The sequence below is a fragment of the Temnothorax americanus genome, unplaced genomic scaffold (assembly GCF_048541705.1).
Source record: "Temnothorax americanus isolate GAGA-0224 unplaced genomic scaffold, ASM4854170v1 Scaffold12, whole genome shotgun sequence".
Classification (NCBI taxonomy): Eukaryota; Metazoa; Arthropoda; class Insecta; order Hymenoptera; family Formicidae; genus Temnothorax; species Temnothorax americanus.
In genome coordinates, this window is record NW_027509253.1 from 3,978,306 (window position 1) to 3,992,744 (window position 14,439).

A 14,439-nucleotide genomic window follows, 5' to 3' on the forward strand; every position below is an offset into this window, starting at 1 on the left:
CAGAAAAAGTCGCGGTGAAACCGCGAACACTACTTTACCGAATTCAGCGAGATAATTGAAAATCAACCGTAATTGTTAGTGATAACAATTGCTATATTTGAACCACGAATGGATTTTACATTCGTTTCGACGATTCGCTTGAGAAGATAGAAAAGAGAGAATCGTGCAAGAGCTCTTTGCCTCCTCTCGCGTTTATTCCGTTCTCTCCGATAAACACTTAATTATTATCACATACGTCGATAACTCGACACTTGACGTAAATTTTGTTTTACTCTGCGACGTATTTGAATACGTCATCACGCGATATCATCACGCGTATTCTTCATGTTTCCGTAGTTTGCGATATCGTTGCGCTCGCTGGACTTTTGACTATGAAAGAACGAAGAGAAAACCAAGACGGTTGTTAGTGAATTTCAGCCTGTCAACAGGTCGACAATGCGTCGACGAAATCTCGCGCTTTGCTGCTGCACGCTTCTATTCGTCACTTCCTCCTCCGAGCCGCGGGAAAATTCTACGACGATGACGACGACGAGCGACAACGAACGGAATAATTTCACAGTGCGATATCAGATTCATACTAATGTTACCACGATAAATCGTAGCGGCGATGCGGAAACTTTGCGTTATAACGCTCGTGGAAATTCCACCAGGAGTAACGACGACGTGCAATACGAGCTCCGTCTTAACTCCACGAATATCCACGAGGATAATGACTCGGTGGGGTATGAATTTCACGCGCATTCCACGAAGAATCGCGGGGGTGGCGATCAAACGTCGATGGAGCTTCGTACGAATTTTACAGATGACAAGATCAACTCGACAGCACACGAACCCCGTGGAAACCTGATGCAAGACCTGATCGAAGACAGAAGCAATTTAACGTTGTACGAGCACCTTGGAAAGTTCTATCAAAATGACGATAAAAGAAACGTCGTTCCGTACGAGATGTGCGAGAACAGTACCTGCATTCCGCTCTGCTGTCCCCTCGGCGTTCGCATGAACACCAATGATGGCCAATGCGATGCTGAGAACGTTGGGCCGCATTATCCCTTTCCGGGTGTGTACGAACAGGCGACGAACGAGTCGCTTGAGGAAGGACCGATCGGCGAGGTGGACCAAATCTTTCAGCTGACCGTCCACGATCCGTGCCAGAAAATCGGATACTATTTGCTTAAGCCTGACGAGGAACCAGATGACGCGTTTATGTTCATCCTCAATGGCTCTTTGTATCTACCGCGTATCAAGCACTTTGTCGATGCCGATTTGTACTGTCTCGTCGTCTTGCAACGGGATAAGTACGAGATAGCTGTTTCCATTAATTTTTTGGAAACGGGCCACGCGGAAGTATACCGTTACTTAATTAAACTAGTGTGTCTGATAATATCCTTGCCGTTTCTACTGGCGACATTCGTGGTGTATTCCATACTGCCGGAGCTTCAGAACATGCACGGCTACACGCTGCGCGGATACGTCGGCTCGTTGTTCGTCGCGTACACGTTCACCGCGGTAATTAAGCTATCCGCTCGGACATCAATTTCGGATACCGCCTGCATCATATTGGGTACAGCATATAATAGTACAGCATATACATAATACATGATTTCTTTCTCTTCCCCCGATAATTTGAATGTATAAATTTATTAAAACTTTGGGAAAAAAACAATGAAATAAAAGCGGGTAAAATTTAAATTTTGATATGCATTCAACTTGGAACTTTATTTGGCTAATTGTCTTTTTTCCTTTTCTTCTTGCGAAAGATTTTACGTGATCCTAACGCAATATTTAAATCGCAATGTTTAATTCAATGAAGCGCATATTATCGTCAAGGTTTACCGTTTTCGACAGAATAAATTCCTGATGCAGAAAAGCAGAGTAAACCTGTTTCTTCACGGGCGAACACAAGCCTTATTATCGGCACCATAATGCGTGATTAATAGTTGTTCATTCTGTTTCAGGTTTCATCATTTACTTCCCGGCTTTGGCAAGCTTCTTCTGGTTAAACGTGATGTGCTTTGACATTTGGTGGACATTTGGGTAGGCTATCAAAATATTTCATACTACGTTTTAACTGCAATCAAATTATCTTTTAACCCGTTGACCAATGGACCCCACAACAGTTGCCATTTGCGTTATTTTTTATGTTTCGTACTCAAACCTTGAACTAGAATTTAGTTTGTGTGTGTGTGTGTGTGTGTGTGTGTGTGTGTGTGTGTGTGTGTGCGCAACGCTTTTGTGATCCGTTTATGCTCTAACTTCCGTGATTTTTGAGATATCGGGATGCATTTTTTTTTAATCGATGGAGTATCATGTAAGGAAGATTGGGATTGAATTTGGCGGTGATATATAATGCGGTTCTTTTTTAATAAAATTTAGTACTCTTGTAGAAAAGTTGGTAGTTGCTCTAACTTTTGCAAATTTTGAGATATCGGTTTCATTTCTAATTTTATTATATTTTTCAGTCTTTTTTCTACCCTTATATTTCATATATAATTTTTTAAGATTTAGTTGATTAGACTCAGCTTTATACGCGACCAAAGGTCCATATGCGAAAGTCCATATATGGACCACGTAGCCTGAACTCCCAAAGTCAATACCGATTTGACATTGCGTCGGTTATAAAACCCCACTTATACTTGTAAGCTAACCCTTTTTTAATTTATAAAAAGGTTAAATTTTTTTTAAATGAAAGAAGTGTGCAAATTAGATACTTGCACATTGCTTCCTCATCATTAAAGATCGCTACCATTGCTCCTATTTTATTTCGCTCATAAAGCTACCTCTATGAGAAAGCAAAATTAATAAATACTAATAATTATGCATCAAATAAAATGCAAGCTTCTTCATAAGAGAAGCTTTGTGAGCGACATAATATAGCAGCAATGGTAGCGATCTTTAATGATGAGGAAGTAATGTGCAAGTTTCTAATTTGCACACTTTTTTTATAAACTTGTAGCGTTCAAACTTAATTGCGTTACCGAAGAGCTATACCCATTTAATTGAGATTGATAGAGTTGAAAGACATCTTTGAAAGTTACAAGAACCATCTAATATTTCATGTCAGTCTTTAAACGTTTCTAAATAATTTTCTGTATACGTTTCTTAAATAAATATAGGAAATTAAATTCGAAATAGCAATAATTTTTAATATTCAAATACGGACTATAGTTGCACACCGCTTACATAAAACGTATTAAACAAAATTCAACGCATAGGTCATATTTCCGAGAAGCGCGACCAAAAGCGATAATTATTTTGATTTGTATTTGCATGCTGACCTATTCTACTTGTTGCTGGCAACAATATGGCACGTAAATCACATTTTGCAGAGGATTCCGTTCGTTACAAGGAAGCGTGAAGCAACGAGAGAGAAAAAAATTCGTTATGTATTCGATTTACGCGTGGGGAAGCGCTTCCATTCTCACCGTCATTTGTGTCATCATGGATTTCGTTCCCAGCGTGCCAAAGGAATTGATCCGACCGGAGTTCGGTAAAACGAAGTGTTGGTTCAATAGTAAGTGAACGTTTACTAATAGCTTATGACAGTGACGTTCTATTGAAACCATACGTTTTATCAAGACCAGATTTGAGACTTGTTAAGCTTGTCAAAGTTAAGCGCTTGCAAAATGCGACGTATAAAAATGCCAGAAATTTAATTCTTCGTTTCAGCGAACGAGGCGATGGCGATATATTTTATCGGACCTATAGGTGTCACAGTTATCTGCAACATTTGCCTGTTTATCTCTACTGCACGAAAAATTGTGCGTCACAAGAAGGACACAGCTGCTCATTTGAGAAGCTCGGAAAGCAGACGCCACGATGACAATAAGCAATGGTTTGTATACAAGCATCTTTACACTGATACGTTATTGATAATTATATTAATATATGATTATACGCCGATGTATCAGTTTGCCGAACGGCTTTGCATAATGTCGATCGGTCCTCGTTCTCAACGTGATGATTATTTTTAGACGGCAACTTTCCCATACGGCGGTTTGCTTTCATAATTACGAAATCTTTTGAAGCAACAAACACATCGTCGCCGTTTGGATCACGCGCGTACGAGATTTCTCGAGAGCATCTGCAATTCTCGAAAGAATGACAAACGATCGTGCGAATCAGAAGCAAATAGTGGTTGTTCCCTTATTTCATAAAGTCGGACATCACATTTCTTCAAATTTTTTTTAGAAAACTTGGACAATTTTCTCCCTGTCTTTTAGCCCGAAACTTAATGATTACGATTTTTCGAAGATGTTTATTTTCAGCGAGCATGCGGTTACTTCAAATGCTTTCGTTTATCACTAAGTCCTTTGTTTTAGTAATTCTAAATTATAGAAGATACAGAAACAAATGCATTTGCACGCAGGTTCAATCTTTATCTGAAGTTGTTCATCGTGATGGGCTTAAGCTGGTCCATGGAAATAATATTATGGCTATTCGAGGGCGTGCCGTCACTGCCGTCGTACGTTTGGTATGTCGTACGTCTGAGCGATCTGAGAAACACCCTGCAAGGTCTCATCATCTTCATTATATTCGTGTGGAAAAAAAAGATCAAGCGACTGCTGCTAAAGCGATTCGGTTGCCAGGATCGTGGTTCTCCAAAAACTCAACGCCTAGCGGCTGTCACAGCTCAGCCTCGCGCACCAGTCACGTCGGGAATTATGTCGCTGCAGAAGGTCAATCCCTACGTGCAAACAAATTGCCGCATGAAAAGTTCGTCCGAGGCTTTTAGCCCGAAACTTGACGATTATGATTTTTCGAAGATATCTATTTTTAGCGAGCATCGGTTACTTCAAATGTTTTCGTTTATCGCCAAGCCCTTTGTTTTAGTAATTTTAAATTATAGAAGATACAGAAACAAACGTATTCGCACGCAGGTGCAATCTCCATCTGAAGGTGTTCAACGTGATGGTCATAAACTGGTCCATGGAAATAATATCATGGCTATTCGAGGAGAGCTCGCCGTGGTACGACTGCTGATGCTAAAGCGATTCGGTTGCCAGGATCGTGGTTTGTTCTCCAGAAACTCGACGCGTAGCGGCTGTTACAGCTCAGCCTCGCGCACCTGCACTACCACGTCGGGAATGATGTGGCTCCAGGAGAAGGTCAATCCCTACGTGCAAACAAATTGTCGCATGAAGAGTTCGTCCGATGAGGCTGATTAATATTGCAACGTGAGAAAAGGATTCCACTATATAAATAAAAAAAATTTAGATAATACAATTATATTATATTTTACTGTTATCCGCGTATACTTTTATCCAACCCTATAAGCGATGGTACTTGACCAACGCGGAGGTATACAACGAAACGCTATGCAAAATTCGGTTTGTTCTCGTCGCTCGTATCTCCCATCACACTCATTGGGGGAATCATTTACATTTGTTTTACGGGAAATCGTAGAAGGCGATGGCTTGAGAGACGCCGACAGGTTCTCAGTTCAGATCTAATCCGGACTTTCCTCGTTGAAAGGACTTTCTTGATCCGCGCTTTCCGCGAAATTACGCGAAACGAATACCAAGGATTAAATTATAACAGAAAGCGTATAGTATACAATTCTTGCATCATTACTAATCACAGATATTGTAGTCGCGCGTACAGAAAAAAAAGCATGGTTCATACGTATACCTATTTACGATGTGCTCCATATTAATGGGTCGAATAGATACCGATAACGTATATTTCACACGTATTACGCACGTATATGTGCGTTTAGTTATAATGCAATTATAGAGTAACCAATCCTTATAGATTTATGTCATGAATCTGTGTGATTGTTATTTTCATGAATATTAAAAAAAAGAAAGATAATTTATTATGTCTCCTTATTTCATAGATTAAATTTTGTTAGAGAGAAAAAATCGAAAACTCTTATATCTAGAAGATCTATAATTTTTTTTTATCCGGAGTAATTACATACCTATTATTTTTTATTTATTCAATATTTATTTTTTATTTTTTTTAATTTGTTTTGTGATTGTTCTATCGAACAATGCATTACGAATTAATAAATCCAACTGATGATTAAGCGCACAACTTCGCGGCTGTGAATATAAGTTCGTGATTAATCTTCTTCGGTCATCAACCGATAATTTTATTCGTGATAGATTATTTTTAAAAGAAGAAAGATGCGTGAGCATAAATTAAATCTAAATATAAAAAATTAAAATATGAATATAAGAGATTTAAATTATGTCTTATTTGTGTAGAAAAAACTTTTACCTAAATATATATATATATATATATATATATATATATATATATATGGGATATTAATATCAAATAAATAATATTCTCGTCTCGCTTAAAATAATTCAACAATTTTTAAAAGGAACTGTAGACTCGCAACGTTAGTTGTTAGAAACTAGAAATACCAGAGGTGTTGACCGTCGCAGTTATCGGATACTTATGGAGTACCGCTTACCTGTGGTGAAGCACAGCACGCGTATCCGAGACATGTAAATGTGGTTGACCAGGATCAGAAAGACGTAGGCGATGACCAAGCAGGTGACATATATAGCACATGAACGTCTTGCCGTAGAGGTTTCTCAACTCGAGGGTGACCGCGTACACCAGGAAGATGGCAACGAGAAACGGGATGGACACGCACCATGATGCCCACATGGTGGTGAGTATACGTCTCCTCGTTCAACTCCGCGCTCTCCGGCGTCCAGCAGACCAGGATGTCGATCCGGCCGACGGTCACCTTCTAATCGATGCGATAACTCCAGGTAGAGATAATTCCAAGATTGTATACTACGTTACTGTATACCTACTTCGAATTTGTCGATGGGATCAATTCGTGTCGCTTTGCTGTTATGCTTACTTAACGATATTTAATGCCTAAAGCGACTTCGTGGTGATGACTGAATAGTGCACATTATTTCTCGCGTAATAGCATTCGTGAATATGATAATAATAACATCAGAAACGACTCATCACTGACTGTTTGCGTGTTTATAATTAATCAAGGCTTTTAGGAGAACTTGTGTGTGTTGCGCATCTTGAGAATTAATTCTTGATTAAATGTAGCTTATACATCCAGATACAATGAAAGCATGTAGAACAATTGTAGATTTATAGAACAGAGAAATTACGTAAATTAATCAGCTAAATGAATTGAAGCAATTTTTGATCGACTTAAATCACATAATGGTCGGACTCAATTTTCTGTAATCAATTGGATGTAACACGCGGAAAGGAGCCAACATCAAAATAGTGACTAAATTATATGTACTAAAAATTGTGTTCTTTATCTTGCTTTTATGCTTAATTGTCTCATACGGTCATGCGTTTGCCTTATACTTAATGTACCTGCCTGCTTTTTTTCATACGACAAACATAGAAGATGGGTATATTGCACTAACGTAATATAGAGCTTTTCAAAATTCAAAATTTATGTGCTATAATGGCTGCGTTTGTCTTGACGCTTTCAGCACTGAAAGCATCGCTCTATCCTCGTTTGATATTCGATGTGCAATGAAGATAGAATAAGACTTACAGCGCTGAAAAGCGTCAAGACGAACCCAGCCATAGTCAATTTACGTCAAGTTCAAAGATCACCCTTAGATTTTTAGAGATCCTTTTCTAAATCAGACTACACGTTGAAAGGTGGAGTGTAAACTAAAGTTTTCTCAAACGCCAATCGTGATGACTCACCTTGGCTGCTGCGAGGGAACCGGAAGCTCGTGCGTCTTAGACCTGAGAAAGTACTAAAAGCCCTTATAAACAAACAAATGCAAACCAGCGTTCACGTACGTGGTTTTCCAAACCATACGCTCCGGAAAGCAAACTATAAAAATTCATCTGTAAAGGGGTTCGCTCCCGTTGTCCTGGTCACCACATCCCCGGCCGAAAAGAGGACCTGCTTTAACGAGGTACCTTCTCTTTCATATCGTTATTTTCTTCCAGGCATGCACTTGTACGTTTGCTGCGAAACGGGTTCGTCCTTCGGACCAAAGCGTCGCTGTCGCGGCCAGCGATATCATCACGCGTATCCTTTTCGTTTCCGTAGTTTTCGATATCATCACGCGTATTTTTCTCGTTTCCGTAGTTTGCGATATCGTTGCAGTCGCTGGACTTCCGACTAAAGCACGAAGAGAAAACCAAGAAGGTTGTCAGTGAATTTCGACGTGTCCACAGGTCGACGATGCGTCGACGAAATCTCGCGCTTTGCTGTTGCACGCTTCTATTTATCGCTTCCTCCTCCGAGCCGCTGAAAAATTTTAGGACGACGACGAGCGATAACGAGCGGAATATTCCCACAGTGCAATATCAGATTCATACTAATGTTACCACGACAAATCGTAGCGGTGATGCGGAAACTATGGGTTATAACGCTCGTGGAAATTCCACCAGGAGTAACGACGACGTGCGGTACAAGCTCCGTCTTAACTCCACGAGTATCCACGAGGATGATGACTCGGTGAGGTATGAATTTCACGCGCATTCCACGAAGGATCGCGGGGGCGGCGATCAAACGTCGATGGAGCTTCGTACGAATTCTACAGATGACAAGATCAACTCGACAGCACACGAACCCCGTGGAAACCTGATGCAAGACGTGATCGAAGACAGAAGCAACTTAACGTACGAGCTCCTTGGAAAGTTCTATAAAGATAATAAGACCAACGTTGTTCCGTACGAGATGTGCGAGAACAGTATCTGCATTCCGCTCTGCTGCCCCCTCGGCGTTCGCATCAAGGAGCAATGCGTTGCTGAGAACGTTGGGCGTTATTCCTTTCCGGGTGTGTACGAGCAGGCGACGAACGAGTCGCTTGAGAAAGGACCGATCGGCGAGGTGGACCAAATCTTTCAGCTGACCGTCCACGATCCGTGCCAGAAAGTCGGATACTATTTGCTTAAACCTGACGAGGAACCTGATGACGCGATTATGTTCCTCCTCAATGGCTCTCTGTATCTACCGCGTAGCGAATACTTGGTCGATGCCGATTCATACTGCCTCATCGTCTTGCAACGGGATAAGTACGAGGTAGCTGTTTGCATTAATTTCACGGAATCGGTCTTCCCGGAAATATATTATGTGGGTCTGACAATATCCTTGCCGTTTCTACTGACGACATTCGTGGTGTATTCCATACTGCCGGAGCTTCAGAACATGCACGGCTACACGCTGCGCGGATACGTCGGCTCGTTGTTCGTCGCGTACACGTTCCTCACGATACCTCAGCTAACCGCACAGACACCAATATCGGAAACAGCCTCCTGCAAAATAATGGGTACAGCATATAATAATACACAGTAAACACATATAATACAACATATAAAACATTATAATTTCTCTTTCTCCCCGATAATTTTTGAATGTAAAAATTTAATAAAACCTTGGGGAAAAAACAATGAAATATAAAAAACGGGTAAAATTTAAATTTTGATATGCATTCAACTTGCAACTTTATTTGGATGACTATCTTTTTTCCTTTTCTTTTTGCGGAGAATTTTACGTGATTCTGACACAATATTTAAATCGCAATGTTTAATTCAATGTAGTGTACATTATCGTCAAGGTTTATCGTTTTCGACTAAACGAATTCCTGATGCAGAAAGGCAGAGTAAACCTGTTTCTTCACGGACGAACATAAGCCTTATTATCGGCACCATAATGCGTGATTAATAGTTGTTCATTATTCTGTTTCAGCCTACATCATTTATTTCTCGTTCTTTGCAAGCTTCTTCTGGTTAAACGTGATGTGCTTTGACATTTGGTGGACATTCGGGTAAGCTATCAAAATATTCCATACTACATTATATCTGCAATTAAATTACATTTTAAAGACAATCTTGTGATATTTCTTGTTGTAACAATTAGAAAAAGATAAAAATTAAGTTAAACCGAGATTAAAGTTAATCCGCGTTGGTAGAAATGGACATTGATCTGGATTTTGAAGATATCTTGTAATATTTCTTGAACAAAATGGAGCAAAATATTTAGATCTGAATCTCAAAGATAAATTATTATTTAAAAAACCATCCCACTTATATATATATATATAATTTATATACAAATTACTCTTACTTATATTTATATATAATTACCCCATTTATAATTTATATATATTTATAATTATGATCAAACATTGAGATTACGGTTTATAAAAAATAAAACGCGGATCGAGTTCTAGGTCAAAATGAGTTAATTGATTTGCCAAATATTTTCGCAAGCGCCACTTGATCCGGCGCTTGTGTTAACGATGTTTGATAATTGACAAACACTAGGGGAAATTGATAGCGACAGGACGCGAATTAATATCCGGTACGTGACCGGCGCGTATGTGGTGCAAACACAGCCGAGTTAATTTTCATCTTCTTCGCGGTTGGACGTCGCGTCGGTCCGAAATGCCGTTCGGACAAGCAATATTCGGGTGAACGGAAAATGTCAGTAAACCTTATCCTCGAACGTTGGTATTCACGCTGCGTGAATATGTCGAACACGCTCATTTATCAATTACTTAATAATTATTAATGAATATACAAGTTCGTTTACATTAACGGAGCCGTCTCGACGTATTTTCTAAAATGAGATTAAGAAAAGATTGCGATACAAGAAGTTAAATCCATCATTCGTGTCGCGATGATCAATTCAACAGTTGTTTAACGTTATCAATACAAATCGTACGTTTTTCTGGTCATGCCTGCGACCTGCGACACGCGATGCGTTTTGTTCTTTCATTCTTTTTCATTATGCGCGTGTGGAATGCTATAGAGTAACTTATTATCTCTCGCGTGTCAATGAAATTTCATGACGCGATATTGTCGTATCGCTATTTACCGTTCCCGCAGAGATGAACTGACCCCGCGCTGTCGCCAAGACCGTTTCACCCTACTACAAGGGTGTGACGACTGCTGATGTGTACGCACATCGCCCGGTCTCTTGTAATCAATTACAAGAATGTCGCGCGGCTCGGGCGCGCGTGCAGCGCGGGTCGTACTTGGAATCGGATTAATTTCCTCCTTTATTGCGTGCACGCATCGATCATCCGCGCACACCATTTTCATCGCCTCTATACACGCGTGTCCTCGCGGGAAAGCGTGAATCATCTTTCGGCACAGCACGATTTATGTAATTTTAATAAATTATTTTTTAACTTGAATTCTTCTATGTTTTGATCGTCCGCGTCCATCTATATCACTTTTCCATGCATTCCATTTCTCATTCCATTCTTAATGGGGGGGGAGCCTCATGTAAAACGCTGAAAACACGGCATTTTTGTGGAACTTTTTTTAAAATAAAGACATTAAAATGAAATTTATTGAAACTTAGATAATGATTTTAGCAACATTTGTAGATGTAAAAAAATATTTTTTCATTTCAAAATTCTTTATTTATAAGTAGCAACAAAGCCTATTCTCGAAGGCCGCGGCGCCGGACTTCACAATTGGTGTGCAGCATTGCGCCTGCAATTTATCATTGAAACAAAAATACAAAACAAAATTTTTTACTTTTATTATAAGTTACCATTGTCTCTCTCGGTAAACCTTTTTGTTCAATAAAAAATGCAAAACTGAAAAAATAACAGGACTTATAAAAAAATGCGATTTTTACGGATAAAATTTTGGCTTTAATTATGCAATAAAAATTATTTAATTTGATAAAATGACTAAACAAGGTAGTTTACGTACAATGGTATTTAGTTATCTACATGCATGCCAAAAAGCAAGTCGATTGGTCGAATACTTTATGAGTAATCTTGCACACCAATTTGAAAAACATGTTTTGAGAAAATCGCGTTTAAAGTTTCAAGTTTTTTGAGCACGCGCTTTACTTGCGTAACGCTCAGGTTTAAAATCGCCTAGGTATTTCAAGTTCGAATTTCGCTCTGCAACATTGGGAAAATATTCTACAGATATTACGCTATAATGATTTATGCAATAAAAATTTTTTAGATTTTTTTGACCGGTTACATGAGGCTCCCTCCATAAATCAGGCCATATTGTATTAATTGCTGCAACTAAGAAAAAAGCAAGAGAAAAATAATTATTATATATAAAAATCTTCGAAGAAATTTTACATTTTCTATTTTTAACACTTGTACCATTCAAACTTAATTGAGTTACCAAAAAGCTACCCATTTAATTAAGATTGATAGAGTTGAAAGACATCTTTGTAAGTTACAAGAACAATCTAATATTTCACATGTCAGTCTTTAAACGTTTCTAAATAATTTTCTGTATACGTTTCTTAAATAAATGTAGGAAATTAAATTCGAAATAGTAATAATTTTCAATTATCAATTACGTGTCATAGTCGCACACCGCTTACATAAAATGTATTAAACAAAATTCAACACATCGGTCATATTTCCGAGAAGTGACTAAAAGCGCCGATAACAGTTTTAATTGGTATTTGCATGCTGACCTGTTCTACTTGTTGCTGGAAACAATATGGCATGCAAATTACATTTTGCAGAGGATTCCGTTCGTTACAAGGAAACGTGAAGCAACGAGAAAGAAAAAAATTCATTATGTATTCGATTTACGCGTGGGGGAGCGCTTCCATTCTCACCGTCATTTGTGTCATCATGGATTTCGTTCCCAGCGTGCCAAAGGAATTGATCCGACCGGAGTTCGGTAAAACGAAGTGTTGGTTCAATAGTAAGTGAACGTTTACTAATAGCTTATGACAGTGACGTTCTATTGAAACCATACGTTTTATCAAGACCAGATTTGAAACTTGTTAAGCTTGTCAAAGTTAAGCGCTTGCAAAATGCGAGGTATAAAAATGCCAGAAATTTAATTCTTCGTTTCAGCGAACGAGGCGAGTGCGATATATTTTTACTTACCCATGAGTGTCACCGTTATCTGCAACATTTGCCTGTTTATCTCTACTGCACGAAAAATTGTGCGTCAGAAGAAGGACACAGATTCTCATTTGAGAGACTCGGAAAGCAGACGCCACGATGACAATAAGCAATGGTTTGTATACCAAGCATCTTTTCACTGATACGTTATGGATAATCATATTAATATATGCAGATTATACGCCGATGGATCAGTTTGCCGAACGACTTTGCATAATGTCGTTCCCAACGTGATAATTATTTTTAGACGGCAACTTTTTTCCATGCGGTGGTTCGCTTTCATAATTACGAAATCTTTTGAAGCAACAAACACATCGTCGCCGTTTGGATTGAGCGCGTACGAGATTCCTCGAGAGCGTCTGCGATTCTCGAAAGAATGACAAACGATTGTGCGAATAAAAACCAAAAAGTGGTTGTTCCCCTATTTCAAAAAGAAAAGACGGACATCACATTTGTTCAAATTTTTTTTAGAAAACTTGGACAACTTTCTCCCTGTTTTTTAGCCCGAAACTTTATGATTACGATTTTTCGAAGATATCTATTTTCAGCGTGCATCGGTTACTTCAAATGCTTTCGTTTATCGCGAAGCCCTTTGTTTTAGTAATTCTAAATTATAGAAGATACAGAAACAAACGCATTCACACGCAGGTTCAATCTCTATCTGAAGTTGTTCATCGTGATGGGCATAAACTGGTCCATGGAAATAATATCATGGCTATTCGAGGCGTCGTCGTACGTTTGGTATCTGAGCGATCTGACAAACACCCTGCAAGGTCTCATCATCTTCATTATATTCGTGTGGAAAGAAAAGATCAAGCGACTGCTGCTAAAGCGATTCGGTTGCCAGGATCGTGGTCTGTTCTCCAGAAACTCGACGCGTAGCGGCTGTCACAGCTCAACCTCGCGCACCTGCACTACCACGTCGGGAATGATGTCGCTGCAGGAGAAGGCCAATCCATACGTGCAAACAAATTGCCGCATGAAGAGTTCGTCCGATGAGGCTGATTAATATTGCAACGTGAGAAACGGATTCCACTGTATGAATCAGAAGAATGAGCAATTGGGCGATGATGTAACTTAATTCTTTGCTCGAGAATTAATGTTACATTGCTCGCGTTGATCTCTTTGTTTGGAACGTCAAGATTGGTGATTTCCATCGTTCTTTAAATTCCTTTAAATTGTATTTACAAGATTTTTTTTATCTTTTTTGCAGTCTAAAGAGAATTAAAGAAATTAATTGCTCTGCATCTATTATCGTCCTCATTAGAGTAACAAAAACATAGTGTATATCATGTACATTGACTGCCGTATACCATAATTTTGTATAAATTTTATTTTAATGTATAGAGATTTATTATTACGTTATTGTTACATCATAATGTGTCTCGGTAAAAAGGCTACAGACAATTTTACTAATTTTAACTTCAATTCTAGTACATTATTGCTCGTGCATGAAAGAGACTATCTTACATTCTCTTTTTCTATATTTATTTTCATTACATTGACACTCGGTCTACATTTGCACCGCAAACATATAAGTGTTTAATATTATTAAATACAAGAAAAAAAATATATATATAATATATATAAAATGGACATATGCGTTCTTAAATACACATGT

The 14,439-nt window shown here is 38.8% G+C and overlaps 1 protein-coding gene across 1 annotated transcript; it reads left to right on the top strand.

The window, feature by feature from the left end:
• Positions 1-381: 381 nt before the first annotated feature.
• Positions 382-14,396, top strand: LOC143893347 (uncharacterized). Its single transcript, XM_077398605.1, has 12 exons — positions 382-1,561; positions 1,956-2,034; positions 3,327-3,511; positions 3,667-3,832; positions 4,367-5,162; positions 6,542-6,628; positions 7,629-7,877; positions 8,054-9,239; positions 9,659-9,737; positions 12,428-12,612; positions 12,768-12,933; positions 13,467-14,396. The coding sequence occupies exons 1-12, from the start codon at positions 436-438 to the stop codon at positions 13,825-13,827; spliced, it is 4,665 nt and encodes a 1,554-aa protein (XP_077254731.1). The 5' UTR covers positions 382-435; the 3' UTR covers positions 13,828-14,396.
• Positions 14,397-14,439: the final 43 nt, after the last annotated feature.

Coding starts and splice junctions, on each gene's coding strand:
- LOC143893347 (XM_077398605.1), top strand. CDS start 436: ATGCGTCGACGAAATCTCGCGCTTTGCTGCTGCACGCTTCTATTCGTC. Junction 7,878..8,053: donor AGAGGACCTGCTTTAACGAG/GTACCTTCTCTT, acceptor TCGTTTCCGTAG/TTTGCGATATCGTTGCAGTC. Junction 12,934..13,466: donor CACGATGACAATAAGCAATG/GTTTGTATACCA, acceptor ATTCACACGCAG/GTTCAATCTCTATCTGAAGT.